The sequence below is a fragment of the Apteryx mantelli genome, chromosome 3 (assembly GCF_036417845.1).
Source record: "Apteryx mantelli isolate bAptMan1 chromosome 3, bAptMan1.hap1, whole genome shotgun sequence".
NCBI classification, from domain to species: domain Eukaryota; kingdom Metazoa; phylum Chordata; class Aves; order Apterygiformes; family Apterygidae; genus Apteryx; species Apteryx mantelli.
In genome coordinates this window covers 113167225-113188769 of record NC_089980.1, presented here as the reverse complement: position 1 = coordinate 113188769, position 21545 = coordinate 113167225, and the positions used below count along the sequence as shown (strand labels likewise).

Sequence of the window (21545 nt, the reverse complement as noted above, 5' to 3'; positions counted from 1 at the left end):
AGCCGGCCCCCCACAGCGGCAGGCAGCCAGATCCCATGGCGCGGTGCCGTGCGCTCTCTCTCGCTGGGCTGCGTCTGTGCTCGCGTGAGCACGGGGGCCGTGGGGAGCACCACAGACCGGGACCCCTGAACCACAGCCCACACAACCCGCACGCACGATAGAGGCTCACGTGAGAGGAGGCGACAGGAATTACGCAGAGGGTGGCAATGTCCGAACAAGAACAGCTTGTAATGGAAGAGCTCCAGCGAGTGGGGCTCGCACACAAGGAGGGAACAGGTTAGGATAACCAGGCCATGCAGCTTCATAAATTAGATACATATGCAGCATCTCACATCCAAATCTTGGGGTTTGGGTCTGTTGGTTTTCCACCATAAATAAATAACAGTATCCTTGTATCTGTGTGCCTGTGTGACTTCGTGCAGATATCCTCAAGGTTTTGAAGACGCAGTTAAAGGAAAGGGAGCGATGTGGGGAACCAACCCTGGAGAAGACTCCGCGCGTGATGGGCCGCGAGCAGAGCGGGTTTCGGCACACGCCACATGGCCATCAGACCCGGTGGCTTGGTTACACACCGCGCCGGAGGAGCGGCTGGGAGGGCATTTTGGGTTTTTTTTTTTTGAGATTTAAAAGCCTAAACTAAACCACGGATCCGCTACCGGCCCTGCGGGCCCCCGGGGACGGCGGACGACACCCACGGAGCGGGGGCCGCCGGCAAAGGGGCCGCGAGGGCGCCGCGCGGGCCCGCCGCACTCCCCTATTTCAGCCGCGCCGCCGCGCCCCTCGCGGGCGCTGCCCCAACATGGCGGCCGGCGCCCGCCGCGGCAGCCGAGGAGAGGCGAGGCGTGGCGTCCCGTCCCTCCGCGGCGCCTCGCCGTGCCGAACGGGCGCCGGGCGGGGCGACAGGCGGGGCAGGAGGGCGGCGGGACGAGGTATGGCGGGCGGCGCTGGGGACGAGCGGGCAGGGGGCCGCCCCCGCAGCGGCAGGGGCTCCCCCTGTCCCCCCCCCGCCGCCGCCGCCGCCCGTGGGGCCCGCTGCGGAGGGGAGGGCGGCGGAGGTGGCCGCGGCGGGGCCGGCCGGGCCTGGGGCGCTGCGCGGCTTCGGGCCGCTCCTCCGGCTGCGGCCCTGTAACCGTGCCGCCTCCCGGGAGGGCCGAGCTGCGCGCTTTAATATTGGGGGGGTTGGTAGGCAGCGCTGGGCGGGTTGTCCTCCCTGCGGCTTTGGAGGACGGAGGCCTAACTTCAGACAAAATCTAAAGGTGAAACCGAGGGAGCACAGCCAGAGACGGCATAAAGCATCCATAATATATCCAGTTCCCAAGCGTGGCCTGCGTTTCTGCCTGGAAACTTTGGGTGGGCTCTGGAGGCTTCCTGTTCTCGTCTGGTGCTGCAGGGCCTGCGCCGCCCCGGCGGAAAGCGGCGCCGAAGCCGGGCGCTCAGAACGCCTGCGCCTCTCCATAGCGCACCTGCGGAGCAGCCCGACCGCACGCCCGCAGCAGCCCTGCTGCTGTGGGTGGCGTCAGGCTTGGTGCTCACGCGCGTGCCTTGCCGTCTGGGAAACGCCTAATAGAAATACGGTATGCCTAGATAGGTGGTATAAAGAAAGGCAGCGGGCACTGAAAAGATGACACAATAAGTCATTTTAGCCATTTGAATGTTTTGACGCACTAATTAAACACAACTTACAGCAGTGTATTACTTAGAACGCTCTAAATAATGAAATAAGAAATCATACTTTTTTTCAGAGAGGAAGGAACTTGCTTGTCTCGAGTTGCTATGTCTCTTCTTCTGCAGGGTTGGGACCATGGCTATTGACTGGATTGGTTTTGCATATGCTGCATTGCTGGCTGTTGGAGGTGTTTTAGGATACACTCATAAAGGTAAAAATACTGGGGTGCCATGATTTGGAAATGAAGCATTGGAGTTTCCTGTCCACTATGCTTTGTAAAAAAGAACTGATGCAAGAGAGATGAAAAATTTGCTGTAATCAACATGATTGCTTCTTAAATCTGTCTGCACCGTTATAAATGAGCTGAGTCACATGGAATTACTTGGGTCAACTTAAGCAGAAGCAGTCACTTTTTTTCTATTAATTTATCTGATTGAGTTTGGTTTTAGGGCAAAAAGGGACTGTTACATTATTGCATATTGTAATTACATATATACATATTTACATATTGTATTACATATACGTATTTTTGACCTTCAGTCTGTCTTGGACTTTCTCATTTCCTCTGATCTTTCCTGTGTTGAGAATAGTAGATTATGTTTGATTATTTTCTACAGAGGCATCCAGGCCTGATTTGGGGTTTTTAGGAGATGTACACTAGATGTACACCCTTTAGTTGCCTATTTCATCTGGTGGTTAATTATTTCTCACTGTTAAAAATATGCACTTTCACTCTAAGATAAACAGATAGGTTTCAAGTTATCATTCGCTATGACGCCTGTTTTCTGTATCTCAGTCATATTTATGGCCCTTCTCTTAACTCGCCCAACTACCAGCCTCCATCGTGAGCTGGGAGTGCCAAAAGTGAGCACAGTATCCCAGCAGAGGTCGCACTGGTATCAAGCACAGACCGGCTTTATTTCTAGACACACTCCAGTTAGGTGTCCCCTGAAGTGGGAATACATTAGTCCTGTTCATTGCATTGCACTGGGAACTGGCATCCAGTTGATTATCCATCATGATTCCTGTGATTCAGGGTCACTGCTTCCCTGCATAGGGTGTTCTACATGCTCTGCTTTTAGAGACATGGTTTCATATCAGACCTTCTTGAAAGCCTTGGTGTATTTTTTCATTTGCAACCAGCTGCGCTCACTATCACATTGGTCTGTCCTCTTCACTGTTTAAGTCTGTCAATCTTTGTGGGAAATTTAGATTTTAACAGTGATGATTTATGTTTTCTTTCAGGTTCTTGATTAAAAATATGAAATAGTATAGGACTGAGAGGTAAATGACACATAAGGGTCTGGATTCTTCATTTACAGTAATTTTGGGGCCTGTTTTAATCCAAATAGAATCAGCGCAGCAGATGTTATAGATTTATCTTACAGTAACAAGTCAAATGCCTATTCATAAACTTAAGCATATTATTAAAGCTCTGGACTTAATGAAACAACTTTGTAATAGCATGGAAAGAAGATGTCAAGTTATAGTTTAAAAAGCTTTGCTTTTATCATAAATGTCATCTAACTTTTAATTCTTTTTTTAATTCTTTATCAATTAAATGTGGCATCAGTGATACCATTTATTTTTCCAGGATTGATGTCAGACTGAAAGCCTTCTGGCTACCTATGTTGTCCAATTTACCTTTTATACAGATTGGCACATTATGAGTTTTCTTCCAGTTTTTAAGAGACTCCCAAGTGCTATAAGGTACAGTAAAAATCAACAGTGATAGTCTAGAGAGATTACGAAAATGCTTCTAATATTGTATGTGGTAAAGCAAATAGCCTGGTTCAGGTTTGTGCTTGGAAGATTATTTTTCCCAAATGGAAAGTATTACTAGATCTCCATCATCTCCCTTTACTTGAACAGACTTTGCCAGTAATGTCATGCAAGAGAGTGCCAAGAGTGATTAATGTTACCTTTCTTTTCACATTTGGCAGGTTGGCTGCACCATGGCAAAATCAGCTCTATTTTCAAAATATTAAGATAATACTGTCTAGAGATAGTTCTATCTTAAAGATATTGTACTGAGAAATAACTTGAACATGGGTTTTGTTGGTTTTTTTGTTTTTTTGCAGGTAGTAAAATATCTTTAGCTGCTGGTCTCACATTTGGTTCTGTGGCTGGTTATGGAGCTTACTGTGTAACATGTGATCCAAGAAATGTGAAGATATCACTGTGTAAGTGTTTTACTACAGCAAAAGGAAAAGGCAGTTGCCTGAAACACATGTCAAAGTCTGTTTTGTGTTAAATTTTGAGCGTAATGATCATGCTTCAGTTTAAATGTTAGTTTTTAAATAGAGTTAGACACTTGTGATAGATACCTCACTTCAACTTAGCTTGCAAAATTTGAGAGCTTAAATGTAGAACTGTTTGCAAGATAAGGCAGGTCATTCACACAAACCCAGTATGTGTGTGCTACCACCTGGCAGTGCCTCCTTTTGTTAGCTGGTTATATAACACCATATATATTGTGAAATCCAGTTTAGAGACATGGAAAAGTGCTAGAAAGGTCTACAGATTAGAATGTAGTTTGACAGATAAAGGTATTATGAAATCCAGTCTTGCATGATGTAGAGTATCCTTGGCTCCCAATGAAGCAAGTACTTTGCCTTAGTTTTTTTCTTTGCTGCCAAGAAGTTTATGGTCTGAACTATGGAATAATTGTAATGTTAGCCAGCCTGCTGTGAAACGCTCGTGGAGGCAAAGTACTACTGCCTCTAAGGGTATGGTGTTAACCTTGCCTAACTGATTTGCAATAAGAGCTGTTGGGAGTTTATCCCACTTACAGTTTAGCATGGATGGCTTAGACTGTGGTTCCACGTGTATGCATAGCAGACCATTTGGGATACATTTAATCCATACTGCGTCAGCACACAATCACTTTTCTGACCTCAGTCAGAACATACAGAACAGTGTTCATGCTGGCTTGTGCTTTGTACCAGCCACCATTGTAAAATCTTCTTCTCTCTCAAAAAAATGTTGACTGCTTTTCAGTTGTCAAGAGTGCATTTGTACCAGCTGAGTTCTTTTAATAAAGGTGGTCATGGCATACCTGATCTGCTACTGGATAGCCTAAAATTGAATATTCCAGTTTTGCAATCATGACCTTGCTCAGATTCATTATCTCACTGCTGAAAAAAATCCAGCTCTTTTACAATGAAGATGCTGCTTTAAGTATATGGGAGTTTGGAATCATTCAGAGTGACATGTTTTTAAGCACCATACAGTATTGTACTTTTATGGGTTAATTAAATCATTAATTCAGATGCAGAATTTGTGGAAGAGAAGGCTAATTAAAAATAAGTAAATGTTGCATGTTTCCCAATTCCTTGGTTTTGAAAGGACTAATATAAAACTTCCACTAATCTGCTTGTGGACATCAGATATGCTAAAATATTGGCAGTGTTGTACATTTCATATAGATGTAGGCATATGAGGACTTTCCCTCAAACTGGAGAAATATTTATTACTAATTTAATCGAAGTTATATCAGTGCGTATGGGATAGTCAGAATTCACTACACCTGCCTTATAATGTTGTTAATTCGTACAGTTAAAAGAATAGAGACTGTTAAAAGCAGCCTTAGTTTTGAATGTTTACAAAGTAGTGACCTAATTGCTTAAAACCTAAACATGTATTTAACCTTGGCTATGAATGGGTGGCCTCTTCAAGATCCAGCTGTGCTGAATGAAACTTAAAACAGGTGGTCTGACCTAATAAGGGTAGTTTTTGCCTGATATGGTTTAAACAGTATTCATGCAGAGTGCTCTACCAGTGGGGACAGTGCCAGCCGTTCAGGCTGGTTTTATCCTGAACTCAGTGGGACAGCTACAGAAGAAGGGAGAATTAGGCATTCTCAGAAACATCTGCAGGCTCACACCTCAGATACTTCTGGTGGCTGCTGTATCTCCTACCTGCATAATTATAAGGGCTTTCTCTAATAAATGCATATTGTTTCCATAAGAAAATAGAATGTTTTCACTTATGCTTAACCATCTGTAAGTGCAAAAAGCAAGTAGAACAAAAATGCCACAGGGAAATTAAATGTATGGAAGAAAGTGCCCCCACTGAACACAGGATCCAGTAGGATAAATTACAATGTAAAATTACCATAGTTATCTACAGTATCTATCACCTACTCAAGAATATCCTACAATAATGTAGGTAATGTTTTAGTAGAGGACCTTGATAATAGTGTTCTCATAACTTGTCCTACGTACAAAGAGTATGTGGCATACAAATGCCAAAGACATAATTCCTTAATTATTTTATAAATCACTTTTTCATGCATTTTCCCCCTCTCCCTGAAGTTAACTCTGCAATTTCTTGAATACTTTAATGTAATTTTATGTGATTGGTTAGCTGTGGAAATTCAGCCTTCAATATGCAGCAATACTGAGAGTGCGACTTGATGCATTTGAGGCTTGATTTATTGAATTGCTTTGACCCATTTCAGGTGAAGCAGTGAGTGTCGAACACTTTTGAAAATCAGATCAACGTCTCAAAGTTGAATGTTTTAAAAAAATCACTGACATATTTGAAAAGTCTCATATTAGTAACGGGGCGGAAAAAAACATTAGAGTGGATAGGCTTTTTAGCTTGTAATTAACTGTATATATACATTCAGGGTTGTAGGCAAAACACACTTTATGGAAGTCTACCTTTCAGACATTCCTGAGAGGATCAGATTATGGGAGCAGAAAATAAGAGCAATGGATAATGGAGCATAATAGATTTTTGCAGGGTATCTTTAGTGAGTGCACATGCTTAACTGGTAGTTTCATAAAATGCTTCTAACTGTCAGTGGTTGTTTTACGGTGTTAGGATGGGTGTAAAACTAATTCTTGGCAACCATGAGCACACCACTGTCCACAAAAGTGGTCAATGGAGTTTGAAAAGAGTTAGCAAGGTGCTTTAACTGCCCTATAATAAGGGGAGGAAATTGGTATAACTGCCATTGCTGCAAGTGCTGCAGTGCTGCAAGAGTGATAAAGCCTGTGATAAGTGCTGCTTCTCTGCCCACTTTTAGGCAGCATTTCAGGTGACAATTTTTTAAGTGAGCTAGCTACCTTTGCAGAGTTTGTGTTCTCATTAGTCTTCTCATTTATGTAGCACTCTGCAGTCATTAACTTTATATGAATTCCCTGTGCTAACTGATCAGGATTCATTGTTACCTCCATTTTTAGGTAAAAGAGCAGCAGGAAGAAGATGTGATTCCTGTCACGATGTTTGTTCTGTGTTGCTTATACTTCATCTGTTGCCCTTTTGGGCTGCCCACCTCTTGTCACAGACAAGGGTGATTTCCTCATAGCAAAAGGAAATCAAGTAATTTGTAGCCATGATGAAGGAGATGTTGACAATCATATTCTGTAGCAAAAATAAGTGGCAAACCTTCAAATCTGTTTTTAAGGCTTACTCAGCAAATAAAGAGCTATCATTAAAAAAAAAAAAATAGATAAAGTTGGATGCATTAGTTCCTAAAAATAACTAGTAAGAAAAGGAGCTGTAATGATCTAGGGTGATGGTATTTATGAGCCACTGTTCCTGTAGTTCAGCATACATCTTACAGTTATGATGAGGATCCTTCCTACTTTATTGGAGAAAGCCCCTGTGAATGTAGGTATAGGGGAATATAATTCACGGTCTGACAAACTTGTTTGCTCTCTGTGGAATAGGATTCAGCATTCTGCTACACCTGGAAATGTTATTTGCAGCTGAAAGAAACCATAGTAGTGCATTTTGGAAAGGCAAGAATGTTTCATAGACCTATTTCTCTGGTTTAATATTTTACTAAATTACATTTCATAGCAAACATAGCAATGTATTTTTGAGAGCTTTGATAACTGTTCATGTTCCTGAATAGTCCACTGGGAAAGGGGGGAACATAAATATATTGAATTGTCTTTTACAGTTTCAGCTTTTCTTTTGACCATTATAATGGGAATGAGATTCAAGAGGTCCAAGAAATTAATGCCAGCCGGACTAGTAGCATGCCTGAGGTAAACATATTCAGGATCTTAATGCAAAGATGTCACTGATTTTCAGATAGATGCCACTCAACATCTGATTCAAGTCAGTGTCGGTGGAAGCTATTATCATTCAGCAGCTGTATGGTTTAAATGAAGCAAGTTTGGAGGTCACAGTCCTGTTTTCAGTAAACAGCTTGTTCATCTCACTAGACAGGTATATCTAATATGGACTAACTTACTCAGCAAAGAGAGGAGATATCAGTAATTAAATTATTGATGCATATTAGTAAGACTCTTGGAAGAACCTGAGGTAAGCCTCAGTGTTTTCAAACATGTATGCATAAAGTTAGTCAACTAATTTCCTACAAAATGGCCATCTTAAAAAAAACAACAAAAAACTGTTTTGATTTAGAAGTGCTGCATTCAAAACTGCTGGGAGCTCAGCACCTTTGAAAACTGGGAAGATTTTGACCTGACTTAAGAACTTTGGTCAGTATTATTGCAAATTATGATGTCACTAACCAGTCTGACTACTTTATATCTGATATTTATTTTAGCATTCTGAAAAACATAATTTTCTGAACTTATTATTTTGGAACTAAATTATGAAATAAGTCCAAGCTTTTTTCCCAGTGAGTTCCTAACCCAGAACATTTTTCAACTATAAGTCAGAATCTTCTTCTGAAGGAAGAATGACTTTTGCTTGGAGGTCACCAGATTGAATACAACTCTTAACTTATTATTTTACTCTCAGTACATAAAAGGAGGAAAAAGATGAATATAAAGTGTCTAGACGCAAAAGTTAAGAATTGGGACTTAAATTGGGAAATGTTATTTTTCCATTACAGATCTCTTAAAGCTTAGACAGACTGATGTGTTTCAGTGAACGCTGAAGCTGTAGATTTAGACATGTTTTAAAAGATTGTTTACTAGAAACTCTATAGTCAGGTATTTATGCATGTGCTGTTACTTAGAGATGACTTTCACTGTTTCTGTTCATGTACAACCATAATTATGTCTTTTGTTCTGTGTTTTGTTTTGTTTTTTACAGCCTTTTGATGATTTTGAGGCTTGTTTTTATGCTGCTGTAGGAGAATTTAGCAACTTAAGAACTGAAGTATGACTGTCGTGCCCACCTGGCAAACAGGCAGGCTTTCCATACTTAAAAGATAAGTTTGAACACAAGTCTTATTTTGCATTTATCTTTTCTGTAAAAGATCTGTACCTGAAATTTAGTTTTTGACATTTGCTGATATTTTGCCAGCTTTAAAAAAAAAAAAAGACTGTTTTGTTGATGATGTATTTTGATCTACTTCTGTTTAAGCCATCTGTTAACTCAAGGGATCTTTACTTGTAAGCCTGATTGATTGTTTTCAGAGGTGCTGAGCACCTCAAGAAATTGAGTTAGCAATGCACTGTATTTTTCAAAGAAAAACATATGCAGATATATCATTATGCTGAAGAAGTATATTGTGTTGAACCATAATTTTGTAGCTTCTGAGATTAAGTAATTGATTCTAATCATAGCATCAGTAACTACTCAATAAAGGCACGTGCCTGTACTGTGTTGCACTAGAAAACAGACCTTCCTTTCAAACCCAGCTATCTTCTTCCACTGGTTCTAAATGTAAAAACTATCATCATCAGTGTTCAAATAAAAAGTAAAATGTTTGAAGCTTCTCAGCATTTTATGCAGAGACTGGTCATTTGCTCCACACTCATTACTGTTCAAACATGCACCATGCCATAAATTCCCACTGACATGAACCACAGCTGAGGAAGGTTCACTATCTTGCACAAATAGGTTGTAAACTCTCAGTTTCAACATTTTCCAACAGGTTTGCAGTTGTGAGCTGAAACATTCTTTTGCTGAAATCTTCCCCATAACCAAAGGGGACTATTCAGACATTAACTATTCAGGGTCTGAAGTGATTCCAGTTAGCATAGAAAATAAATACTCCTTGGGTCTGAAAGCTTGGCTGAGCTTATCTTGTCGTGCACAGGATTATGCAGCCAAATCATTAAGGGGCTGAATTTAGATGAGTGCCCTACTGAAGACTGAGAGCAATAGATTTTTTTTTGTTGTTTTTTGTTTTTAATACAAAGCCTGATTATAGAGGCTATCTCTGAGTACATCTATCAATCAGATCTAGTGCTGCATAAATTCATCGGACTACCAAGCTTATGATTCTTGGCAGGGCTTAGGTGGAGGCAAAGTGCTGTGAGCAGATCACTTGACTAAGGCGCATCTTACCAAAAAAAACCCTAAAAAACTCAAATCTTCAGATCTTTGGAATCTTTTGCTAACAAATGCTGATACCAGTAGCCTCCAGGTGTTGCCAGTCTTACAGGTGACTGAAGCAGTGTGTTCAGGATTTCAGGTTGGGATGTAGGTACCTAAAATGACTGTTGGGCACTTTTAGGATGTGGCTTATTTTATCCTGAAGTAGAACTTTTCAGACAGGTCAGATGAATTGGACTGCCATGAACTGTAATCAGAGGCTTGGGTCACTGATGCCAATGTCAATTTTTGCACCATAGATGAGGTGAATCCTACCTTAGATTAAGATCCAATGAAAAGTTTAGGCAACCTAATGTCAAAACATAGAAGCCATCCTGCAGTTGCCTACTTTCCCAAATCCTAATGGCAATAGGATTCTATATTTTTCGGCATCTGCAATGTTGAGCCTTCTGTGTGTTCTCAGAACCACCCAGTGGTGATGGGGCTGCCCTCCAAACCCAGCTATAATCCAGAAGCTTCTGCCTAAATTCCTGAGCATCTCAAACCAGTAGTGGTCTCAGCAACTAGGTACTCGCAAAATGCACTGGTGCTGGCCTATGTCAGTTTGTGTAATGGTTCAGTGATTACAGCACTTGTTTGGAATGCCCATATAGCTCCATAAAACTTGAGTTGCTATCAATCATGCACATTTCAAACTGCTGCCAGCTACCCAGGAAGTTTTAATGTAAAAATCTTCACAGCTAATCCTGGCAGTGCCTAGGTGATTGGTGTGTTTCAGGTCTGTACCTTTGAGGATATGCAGAATTTAGGTTCTTAACCCCATTTTGTGTTCTTTTTAAAGCTGGCTTTAAATCCTGCCTCCATCCTTTTGTGCACCGGGGGGGGGGGGGGGGGGGAGTGGTCTCTGTGTCTATACTTTAAAATGGGTACATCAGTGTGTGAAGGAAACAGCATCAGCTTAGGAAAAAAACATTCTTTGGTAGAGCTTGCTTACTAAATCAAGTAGCATTTTCCTCCCTGTACCCATCCAGCCAAGCAGCAAAAGGAGAAATGAGGGAGGAGGCTGTTTCAGTGAATGAAAAACAGATCAGGCTAATTAAATACATGTTCTTTGATCTCTCAGGGAACAATTAGCCCAAAGGTTTATTTGGGGATTAAAACAGGTTCGTTCTTCTGCCCATAAACTTACAAGGATCATGAGTTTGGGGGAAAAAAAAATATTTTTTTTAAGTATGGATACAGCAGGGATGGGGGGGACAGGAAACACAACTGTGAATTCACAGTCAGGGAGACTAAGTAGGGGCCAGCAGAGATTCTAGTTCTGAATTTAAATGACTTTCCCCTTTTTACAGAGTGTCTCTTCTGTGCTGCAGTTTGTAAAAGGCTGGAAGAGAGCTTTCTACAGTACTCCCAGAGCTACTGCTGAAACATTTTACCCTACCAGGCATGCACTGTAAATAAACAAGCACAAAGTTATCAGCATGTTTTATTTCATGTAATTGTTCCATAAAATACTACTTTCTGAAATCAACAGCTACAGTTCAGCCTTTTAATCTAATCAAAAAGTATATTCTGTTTCAGAGATTTTCATGTGACTGGCTGTATGATGCAAGCTACAGAATGCATCTATGCAGTTTACACTTGTGAGGCATAGCTCAGGTAATATACTACAGTTGCATGATCTTCAGCAGCCACATTGATTACATATTGAATATTTTCTTCACATGTGCAATAAACTTTTCATCTGCTGGTGGTTTCCTCTGGCTGCCAGGCTGCAAGAATTTTTTAATTGTTGGAATGTTGCTTATCCTTCCTTTAAAAGCCTGTAAGAAGAAGTAATAAAACCACTGAGCGTAAGGAAATTATATGCCATCCTTTATAGCTTAAAAGTCAGCTGACTTGGATTTTTCCTTCTCAGATGTACTTTAGCAAAAAAAGCAAGTTTGTAGCTACTTATGTACATCTCAGCACTGGGCATCCTCCACTGCAAATAACATATCAGTCTTTTTGGAAAATCTAGATGTAAATACTCTGATCTGCAATACTGGTGCTATAAAGTTTACCTTGGTTTCACAGATGGGGATGGGAGAATTTAATATTAAAGAGCAAAAGATTCATCTGATAAAGGTGGGAGAAGAAAAATCACAGCCTCAGTCCAGGTAGTCGGAATATATTTGGGCTGAAAAGAGGCATGGACACAAATATCTCAGTGTAAGGTACCATGGAAGCAAGAGAGAAGAAACTGAACAGCTCTTGTATATGATTTCTTCAAAATACAGTTTTGTTAGCAAAAACAGAAGGATAGGAACTGCAGACAGAAGAGGCCACAGACTTCCCCTCCTGAAGCTCGTTGTTGTGTTTGAAGACCTGGAAGTAACAGTTACAGGACCAAACTGGTAGAGTTGGTAAGTGAATTCCTGCCAGCTGAGAACTAGTAGAGCTGGAGAAAGGATTGGACAGCGATCCCCCAGGAGCTCTGGAGGCAGGACTGAGTGGGTGTGTTCAGGTTGCTACAGTCAACAGTGATAGATCAGAGATCTGTCAGTGACATACTACAGTGGTTCAAAGGATTTAAACATCAATAAGCTTTTAAAACTGGTCAGTGAAATTGGTATGTTATATTCCATATTGAGACCAGATGATTACTTACCTGTAACAGAGGGAATGCAGAAAGTATATCAGGCTTACATTCTTCTGCCATTAAAATGGCTTCCAGCAGATGGATGTCTGCCCAACTTAATTTGTTGCCAACAAGATAATCATGTCCATGGTCTTTTAAGACCTACAAAATATAAACAATTAAAGAAGTCTTATGCAGTGTAGTAATTTTGTCTAGCTATTCCATTACAGATTCTTAGTTCCCAGGAGGAGATTCTGTGATGATTTTGGTCTTGTAACTCTGCTTCTCTTTTGGTCTGTTTCTCACCACCTCTAACTTCTTCCCACCTCCCTCCTAGGACTACAGCTGCCTGTGAGCCAAGGACCCAGGCCCAACTCTAATACAGCAAAGCTGTGTAACCTTGGCACAGACTTCCGAGGAGACTGCTACATCATGAGAAAGAGCTGTGAGAAAGTCTGTACAGTACTGCCACACAAGGTAAGAAAGGTAAAATTACAAGACAGAAGCAGGATTGTTGAAATGAAGATCATTGCTAGCTCAAATCAAGAAGAAAAACACCAACATGAAAAAGTCTAAAATGCTAGAGAAAAAAAAAATGAAAAAAAACACACCAGGAATTGGTAGAAAATGGCAATTCACTAGCATCAAGAATATGTTCCAGGGAATAGCAGAGGGCAACCCTTCCCCTCCCGATACCTGCCTGGACAGCAAAGACTCTTCATGTGCCTTATGGGGGGGTAGGGGACATACAAATGCTTTACCTAGTAAATCATTAGATCCTAGCTCTCTTTTGTGCATGCTAACCAATAAATAATTACTCTGTATTTTTAAGCTCAATACATCCTGTTTGCAGAATCTTTCTGTGCACACATACAGATGCCCAAATAAAATGACTCAGAGAAGGACAGTAACAAGTCTGTAGGTATTATTAGGATATATGTAAGCAATGGTTTGAAAAAGATCACAGGATTAGGTCCACATTATAAAGCACAATTATATTTAACTTTGAACAGCAAGAGTATATACACTCTCAGGCAAGTAAGTTCTGAAGGCTGGCACAGGTATTTAAATGGTGCACATATGCAAAATGCTAGCAGCTATGAACCACTAAGCTAGTTTTAAAAAGTTTGAGCCCATCCCTTTTCTCCTAACAAGTAGGATTTACTCTGTGAGGAGTCTTACTGAAGTCAGCAGAGATACCTAGTACCAGAATCAGCCCGATGTTATTTTGTGGCCCTCTTCATGTCACTGAATGTGGGCTCCATCACCCAGTTCCAGAGTTGTACCATCACTTGCCCTCCGGGAAGTGGGCATTGGGGTTGAGCTGGGGAGTGTTAACTGTACACTGCTTTACTGTCTTGTGGACTACTAGTAAATTATCACCTTTTCATAGGCAGGAAAGTATCTGGCTGTAGCTCGTTCAATGATTAAGGCAAGATTCTTCTCTTTTGCTTCAGCTGGTTGAAAAGGGAGATACATGATCATTCCCATCAGGTCAGTTGTTCCCTCCACATACATATCAATCCTGAAACAAATATTTTTATTTAACATTTATTATTTGAACAATCCATTCTGGTTATTTGACTGAAACATGGTGCTAAAGTTATCAGAGAGTTAAATGCTCACTAGCCAATGTAGAATAAGACATTAATTTGTTTCCTTGTTCTTCGTCTTTGATGGAAGAGAAAAAAAAACTAAGAAACCAGCTCCATTTTTTTCAAAGCACAGATCTTTATAGACAGGTTCAAGGTGTCTGCAACAAGCAGGATATTAAATACATCAATTACACAGACTCTTATTTAATTGGAGTTCATATTGTTTTCCACTGCTATCATACTGATTTATGCTGAGGGACAGAAGTATGCATATGCCAACTGCTTTAGAGAGGGGGAAAAAAAGGGGTGAGGGTGGGGTAGGATTTGATGCCTAATTATAAAAGGTTCCAGGCAACAAATGGCTGAAAACTGCCAGTTCAGACATGCCGATCCATAATATTAGTCCTCACAATCTCTGCTGAACTGCCTACCCATTATCAGACATGTTTTGGTAGATTTGTTTATGGGAATAAACCCTTTACAGCAAATTGGAGTCAGTTATGTTAAGGACTTAGCTGAAGTTTTCTATGATTTTTATTAGAATGAGTGAATCAGAATTTTTGCTTTTGTATGAGCTCTTTAGTTATGACTGGGGAAAGCCAGTCTCACATGTATGTACCCAGAGCATACATGGTAAAGTAACATTACGAAAACATTGGTTTATTTTTCAGTAGCAATAAGCCACTGAAGATTTCTTTCTCATCTTTCATCAGCTAGGAAAAATTCTTCACATTTTGAAAAAAGAAATTAAAATGCTTAAAGATATTTCACAGTTTTTTTCATGCAGCTCTAAATTTTCTACGGTTTTCTGGTTGAAAAAAAAATCAAGGCATACTTAGCCTTTATTATTGTGTTAAGATTCTGCAGTTGCCCGAGAATTTAATGCACTTCTAGTCTCTGTGAATTCAGAGGAACTTCAAGTTGGCCATAACATTCTTATTATGTTGACAATTAATAATCATTTATTAGTCATATGAAGTCCACTCATCCAATCCCTGGAGCTGAGGTGACAAAGCACTGGCAGATGTACATGCACCTTTACATGCAATGTTAAAAAAAAATAAAGAAGCAGTATTAGTAAGGGTGATATGTACTATGACTGTACCAGGCTCTCTCCTTCAGGTCTTTCCCATAGAGGTTGTGCTTTGCTGCTATGTAGCTGAGGATGGCTCTAGTCTGTACCATCTTCATCCCATCAATCTCCACCATGGGCACTTGCTGAAACAGCAGGGATCCATCTTCAAAGGAAACAGAAGCAAACTACTCAAACCACTGTAGCACTGCACTGAATCTGATAAAAAAAAAAAGAGCTGATAATATGCTAAGACATATCTAATTCTGAGTGACTAAAGCTCCTGCAGTGAAAACATACATAAGCAGCCAGGTCTCTCAAGTCTTCTCTTTACAGGCCATATCATATCAGAGAAGGTCTTAAAAAAATTTCACCTCTTAACAAAGTCAGGTAAAATACTCCTTTTGTTATATTGATGCAAATTTATGTTTAGGAGACAATTTACAGACTCACCATTGCGTAATTTTTCTAGATCTTCCTTAGTTTCTATAAATTCTTCCTCAAACTGAAAAGCAAAGATAGAAAACAACACTGTTTCACTCCGACCACAATGGGGAAGGGGAAGGGAGACTGGAAGTTAGGAATCGTCCTCTCTACGCTACTCCCACTACTTCTCATGACTGTTTGGAGATCCCTACTCCTATTCTCCACCTCCACTCCAGCAAATAACGCAGGACTACACTATCCCCTGGTCCCACAGAAACGTGCGATGCTTTACACCTCAGAAAAAAACCTTCCTTTGTTATAAAGTCCTGTCTACCTGCCTGCATAAACAATTACCAGATATGCAACTGAGTCAGTTGCTTAAATGCTGTGTAACAGAGGCACAACAGTTACTCAGTATTTCAGTGTATACTCAGTATGTTGAGTACATATTCAATATATATGTTCAATGTATACTCAATATGTTCTCAATATTTCATGTGGCATCAGCTGCTTTTATCTCCCTATCTCCCCCTGCTGATATTTTATTTTATTTATAAAAAGGACATTTGAATGAGGGCACAGTCTTGGTTCCCTCAGCACTCATGCTCTGCAGCTTCTCCCTCAGCAACATTCACATGTGAGCATCATTAAAAAGCCTTTCATTTCCAATGGAGTATAAGTAGCTTTGAGAAATGAAAGTACCACATTCAAACAAAAAGTAAATGTGGAAATTAAGTTGCCTCAGGATGGCTTTTCAGTTTATATAGATAGCTCTGTTGGCTTCAGGGCATCTTTGCTGGTTTACCCTAGTCAGATCCTGACCCCAGGAATGAAGAGCACTTTGTTTAGAGATAATGTTCTGAAGTTCTTCATGGTTTAATAATGACCATTCAGAGTAAGTTAAAGAGATGCATAGTTTTGGTCTGTAGCAACAATCTAAGCCTGCTAAATTGAAACTATGTTTTGAAAACAAAGATTCTCCTTGTAAAGTAAAATCCTTATACTGGGTAACTGTTGCTTAAACAGTATCTTAAGTACAATTTGAAACAGTGTATCACTGAATCCAAGGCATTTTGCATCACAACATGTGATGTGCACATCTCTGTAAGCACATGAGATGTTGTGCGTAGCTCTGTAAGCACAAATGTACTTGGGAAACCTTTCCTAAACAGAACACTTATTTTAATCACAGATTAAACTGATCATTTTATAAAAAGGTACAAACCTCAACCCCAGCTGCTGCTAACAGCCATCTGATTGACTCCATCTTCCCCCTCCCATTAGTATAGTGCAGCTTGGGTTTCCCGGCCATGATTTCAGCGTTCCTGTTTCCTGATAAATTCAGGAAGATGATTTTAAAGGAAAATATATATATTTTTAAATCAGCACTTAAAATTTTCATTCCAACATGCTAAATATTGTTGGGTGAATGTGAAAGGAGAGGGGCAATGAAGACCTAGACGCCCGGGTTTGATGCAGCCAAATGTCCTGTAGATTCAATGGAAAAATAGTACATGCTACCAAGATAGTGTGCAGCAATTTAAAAGAGATTCATGACAGCAGATAATAAACATGTGCTAGATCATATACATATCTTTAAAAAATATCAGCTCAGCTTTAAGAAGTCATGAGAATCTTACAACCAAAGCAGAATTGTAGGGTATTCTTAAATACATTTTTAATTTTGTAGTGATGCAATCTATTCAGTAGGTTTTGAGTTTGGTGATAGCATCCATGTCGTACCAGACTTGATAACATACAATGTCAAATTCCCCTTCCAATTTCAGGAACAATGTCTAAAATGTAGCAGAGATTTACATCCTACTGACTCTGAAGATCTAACTTTAAAAACTAAAACAAACAAACAAACAAACGAGATCTTGACCTTAATTGGACAGATAAGGCCCATTCAATGCCCCCCAGTGCCTTAGCAGTAGCGAGAGCTGAAAGTCAGCCCACCAGGTAACAGCACAGGGGTGAAATGCTTAGTTTTTCCAAAGTGTCACTGACACCAAAAGCAGCTACATGCAATAATACAAACCTGGCAGCTGTTACAGGCTTGTGCAGTGCTGGAACAGGAAGTTAACTGACAAGGCACACTGTATTCTTATCACTAATGGGCCCCAGAAGAAAATTGACTGAATGATAAGAGGACAGACTCATGAACTGATTAACAGTGTTTCATAGTTTAGCTAAGGTTTATCTGCTTACAAAGAGGTTTGTTTATTCCTGCATAAGACTTCTCAGTACTTGAGTCACAAAGTGGAAACTTAATAATCCCAAAGGTGTCAATGAAGAGGCACAAACAACAGCTGGGAGAGGAGACTGCATCCCTGCCATTCTCCACTGAAGTCCTCTGTGTTGGGTGGTATCTTCAATAGGCCCTATAAGGAATGGCTGTTGCCCTACTAGGGGCTGGGCTCACAGAACTCTGCTGCCCCAGTCCAAAATACAGATCTTCAAAACCTCTACCCAGCTTCCATCTAGCCCTGGAAACATCAAACAAAAGAGTTTTCATAGGAACCCACCACACCCAAAATACTTCATCCCTTTGTGCTCAGGATGATGGACTCAACTTCACTCTATCTGAGAGGAGAACCAAACTCAGGCCTTTGGCAGCCTGCATAAGAACTCTAATCTCAAGCATGCTGCATAAAGGTTGGGATATTATGAGGACAGGCTAGCCTAAGGAGAAAGAGCAAACTTCCTTCCCCTCTTTCCTCATCAAGGTAGTTGATGAAATCATCCCAGCCAAGATCTTGCTTGTCTCAGTGCTCCACTCCAAACAGCTGGTGAAGCTGAAGAGCAGAGGAAGCACCAGTGGAGAAAAGCATCTGCATCAACATAACCCATACTTGCCCATCACAGTTCCTTGCAGGGATCAGTCAATGGCTGAGTCTTTTCATGCAGGTTGGAAAAGGCTTGGATTTTGCTGGAACTGCACTGCTTAAGGACTGATTTAGGCTGAACATTTGCTCCTAGCACACAGTGGTAAAGTACTTAAGTGACTCTGTTACTGCTCTGTAATGAATGCGCCTTTGTAAAGCAATGAGTCATGTAAGACTAGCAAAGTCATTGGTAGATTAGCTTTCTGGAATAGCAGTAACAGACCTGAAAAATCACAAACTTTCTACATTGTCTACATGGACCTTCCTTAGGCCTCAGCCAGACCGTAGTCAAAGTGACGGCTATCACTGTGATCACTATATTAAAAAAAAACATGCATTTTTGTCCAAAACAGTTCAAGCATCAGTGTTCCAGTGAGAAACAAGTAGGTGAATTTAAGAGTGTACTCATAATCTGCTGCAAGGTCTTAAGCTTTCTTCCTAATTGCATGTGGAATCCAAAATAGTTCCTTGTAATGCTTTGTTCCTCAAATATAGCTCAAACAGGACTGTTCAAGCGAAATGACCTTATGGCATTGGTCCTTAGATCCTGTAGTGCATTGAGTCTGACTCGGTCTTGAAATGTCTGAACTTGTAATTTCTCACCATGTGGTTTCTGCTAGAATTCAGGCCAAAACACTTTGGATTCAAAAGTATTCCCTCCTGAGCTAGGAGGAGTGTCTGAATAAGATAAGAGGGAAATCACCCCCTTGAGATTTTAAAACTTGAATTACAAATAACAATTCAGCTTTAAAATCTCTGCTGATATAACGAAGAGCCAGAGCCAAAACCCCATTATGTACAACGCCACAGTCCAGCCTGCTGAGAGTCCCTACTGCAGGAAAACAAGTGGGAGGTAACCCCAGGACAAACACTGTCAAGCAGCACTGAATTCCCAAGTGTGGGCCTAAAGTAAAAGATTAGTCTTTTGTGCATGCAAATCCAGCCTTTTGCTCTCACAGCAGGCAGCCCTAACACGCCTCAGCAAACATGGACATTCCCTTGACAAACCTAAAGCAGCATCAAGTTACCATTAGGACAGAATCCAAGAGGGGCTGCAACTCATTTGGTCCTTAACAGACATTGATGTTATTCAAGTTACATAAGGCTGCCTTCAAGTTCTGTAAACTGAGTGGTGCTAATGTTAGACCATGCTATATTCATGCAGGTGTACGCAGCTCACAGAAGGAAGCAAGACCACGCATAAGCAAGAGGAGGGAGATCTGGGTCATGTATCAAGGTGTGCATGTGTGTATACACATATATATGCAAGCAAGCTAACACACCTGTTCGCTCCTTCCTCTGTGCAGGTGGCCATGAGAGCACAGAAATGAGAGCCTGCCTTCTCCTGCCTCCCCAGCCCCTTTCACTTGCTGACATAGCTAACTACAGCAGACAGAGCAGACTTGTATGGCTCCACTAAGGTGAGAACTGTGAGTGCTCTATACCCTCCTAGGACTCATCTTGCATAAAAATCAAGTGTAGTTTCTAAAACCAATGATAAGAGCGTAAAGTTCACAGAGGCGCACAGGAAAGAATAGCAGAGTAGCACTGGGCCAACGGCATGAAAAGTCTCGACTATGGCACAGCAAACATGTCAGTACTGATTAGACATTTACATTACTAAGCTTTGCAGATGTAACCAGGTAACACGCATTCCCTGTGCACCACTGATCACAGACAAGAGCTGGAGGAGTAAAGATCAGAAAAGGGAGCAGTTAAGAGCTCCCAAAACCAAGAAGCTGCATTCCACCGCTCTCCTAACAGTTTCTCTAACTCATGGCTTATATCCAAGGCAACCCCCCCCCCCCCCCCCGGGCAGGGCCGACTTGGCAGCTCGAGGCGCAGCAGGAGAAGCGTTAGGGCTCACAGAGGCGGCGCTGCCCCGTCCCAGGAGCCCTACGCCTGCCATGGCAACGCGCCGCCGCACGGAGCCCCCCAGCCTTGCCGTGTCCTTCCCGGCCCGGCCCGGCCGCGGGCAGCCCTGGGCGAGCAGGGCCCCGCAGCTCCTTCCCAGCGGGGCCCGCCCGCCACCCACGGCAGTTGGAACAAGCCGGAGCAGAGCGGCGCCCGCTACGCAGCGCGCCCGAGACCCCTGCGGCCCCCGGCCCGCCGCGGCCCCCCGCCGCCAGCGGGCTCCCCAGCGGCGGCAGCGCCCACAGCCCCGCTCCGCGCAGTTACCACGACGCTCCGCACAGCCGCCTCGACGCCCAGCCCGACAGCGGGGGCCGCGCCGCGCCGCGCCGCTCAGGGCCCCCGACTCCGCCCCGCGGGCGGTGCCGCCAACGGCCAACGGCTGCGCGCACGGGGGTAGGGGGGGGTGCCACCGCCCCCTCCCCCCCCTCGGCCGCTGCTGCCGCCGCCGCCGGCAGGGTCTGGGCCGTGCGGAGGGAGTCGGGCAGCCCACGCTTCTGCGGCGGAGACGAAGGGAAATGGGACTCCCTGGCATAGCGCTATGTGTCGTGGGGCCAGGCTCAGCTCCCACCTGAAGTGTGTAAAAAGCCCGTGCGCGACGCGGTGGTGTGCAGTGCCTAGCACCAGCTGGGCCTGTCGGCGCACGAGAGAACCGATTATTATCAGCGAGTGGTTTGCAACAGCTTCTCTGTGCGCCATCAATCCTGCTGTTAAGAGGCCCCTCAGCAGCAAGGGCCTGAGGCCCAGCTTCCCGTGGTTAAAGCCCACCCTTAAAGCATGCAGGCGTTACACAAACTTAATGTGGGTGAGGAAAAAAAACCCACCTCAGGCTTATCTGCAAATGCTTGTGAACATGTTTGTGAATGAGCACCACCAGGGCTGCAAGCCTTTTACAGCTGCTGTGCCCAGAGATGGCCCCCGTGAACCCTCGTTCCCTGTGCCCTTGGGTGCTGCAGACTGGGCTGCCAGGCCGTGGTGCTGCCCTGGGCACTGCAGACCAGGCTGCCAGGCTGTGGCTGTGCCCCAGGGCGCTGCAGACCAGGCTGCCGGGTCGTGGCTGTGCCCCAGGGCGCTGCAGACCAGGCTGCCAGGCTGTGGCTGTGCCCCAGGGCGCTGCAGACCAGGCTGCCGGGTCGTGGCTGTGCCCCAG

General features: G+C 42.7%; 2 protein-coding genes across 6 annotated transcripts; one reads left to right on the top strand and one right to left on the bottom strand.

The window, feature by feature from the left end:
• Positions 1–857: 857 nt before the first annotated feature.
• TMEM14A (transmembrane protein 14A) lies at positions 858–9327 on the top strand. Of its 2 annotated transcripts, none has more exons than XM_067294207.1 (5): positions 858–929; positions 1792–1877; positions 3748–3849; positions 7584–7671; positions 8693–9327. In XM_067294207.1, the coding sequence occupies exons 2-5, from the start codon at positions 1802–1804 to the stop codon at positions 8730–8732; spliced, it is 306 nt and encodes a 101-aa protein (XP_067150308.1). In that variant the 5' UTR covers positions 858–929; positions 1792–1801; the 3' UTR covers positions 8733–9327. The 2 variants fall into 2 exon arrangements, with proteins under 2 accessions (XP_067150308.1, XP_067150307.1); XM_067294206.1 differs by lacking the exon at positions 858–929 and adding an exon at positions 1068–1574.
• A 2029-nt stretch (positions 9328–11356) lies between these two features.
• Positions 11357–20741, bottom strand: LOC106493249 (glutathione S-transferase). Of its 4 annotated transcripts, none has more exons than XM_067294204.1 (7): positions 20663–20741; positions 16822–16928; positions 15624–15675; positions 15204–15336; positions 13887–14028; positions 12534–12665; positions 11357–11706 (listed from the first exon to the last, which is right to left on the bottom strand). In XM_067294204.1, the coding sequence occupies exons 2-7, from the start codon at positions 16906–16908 to the stop codon at positions 11584–11586; spliced, it is 669 nt and encodes a 222-aa protein (XP_067150305.1). In that variant the 5' UTR covers positions 16909–16928; positions 20663–20741; the 3' UTR covers positions 11357–11583. The 4 variants fall into 4 exon arrangements, with proteins under 4 accessions (XP_067150305.1, XP_067150304.1, XP_013808716.1 ...); XM_067294203.1 differs by lacking the exon at positions 20663–20741 and adding an exon at positions 19768–20027; XM_013953262.2 differs by lacking the exon at positions 20663–20741 and adding an exon at positions 17638–17752.
• Between the last annotated feature and the right edge of the window lie 804 nt (positions 20742–21545).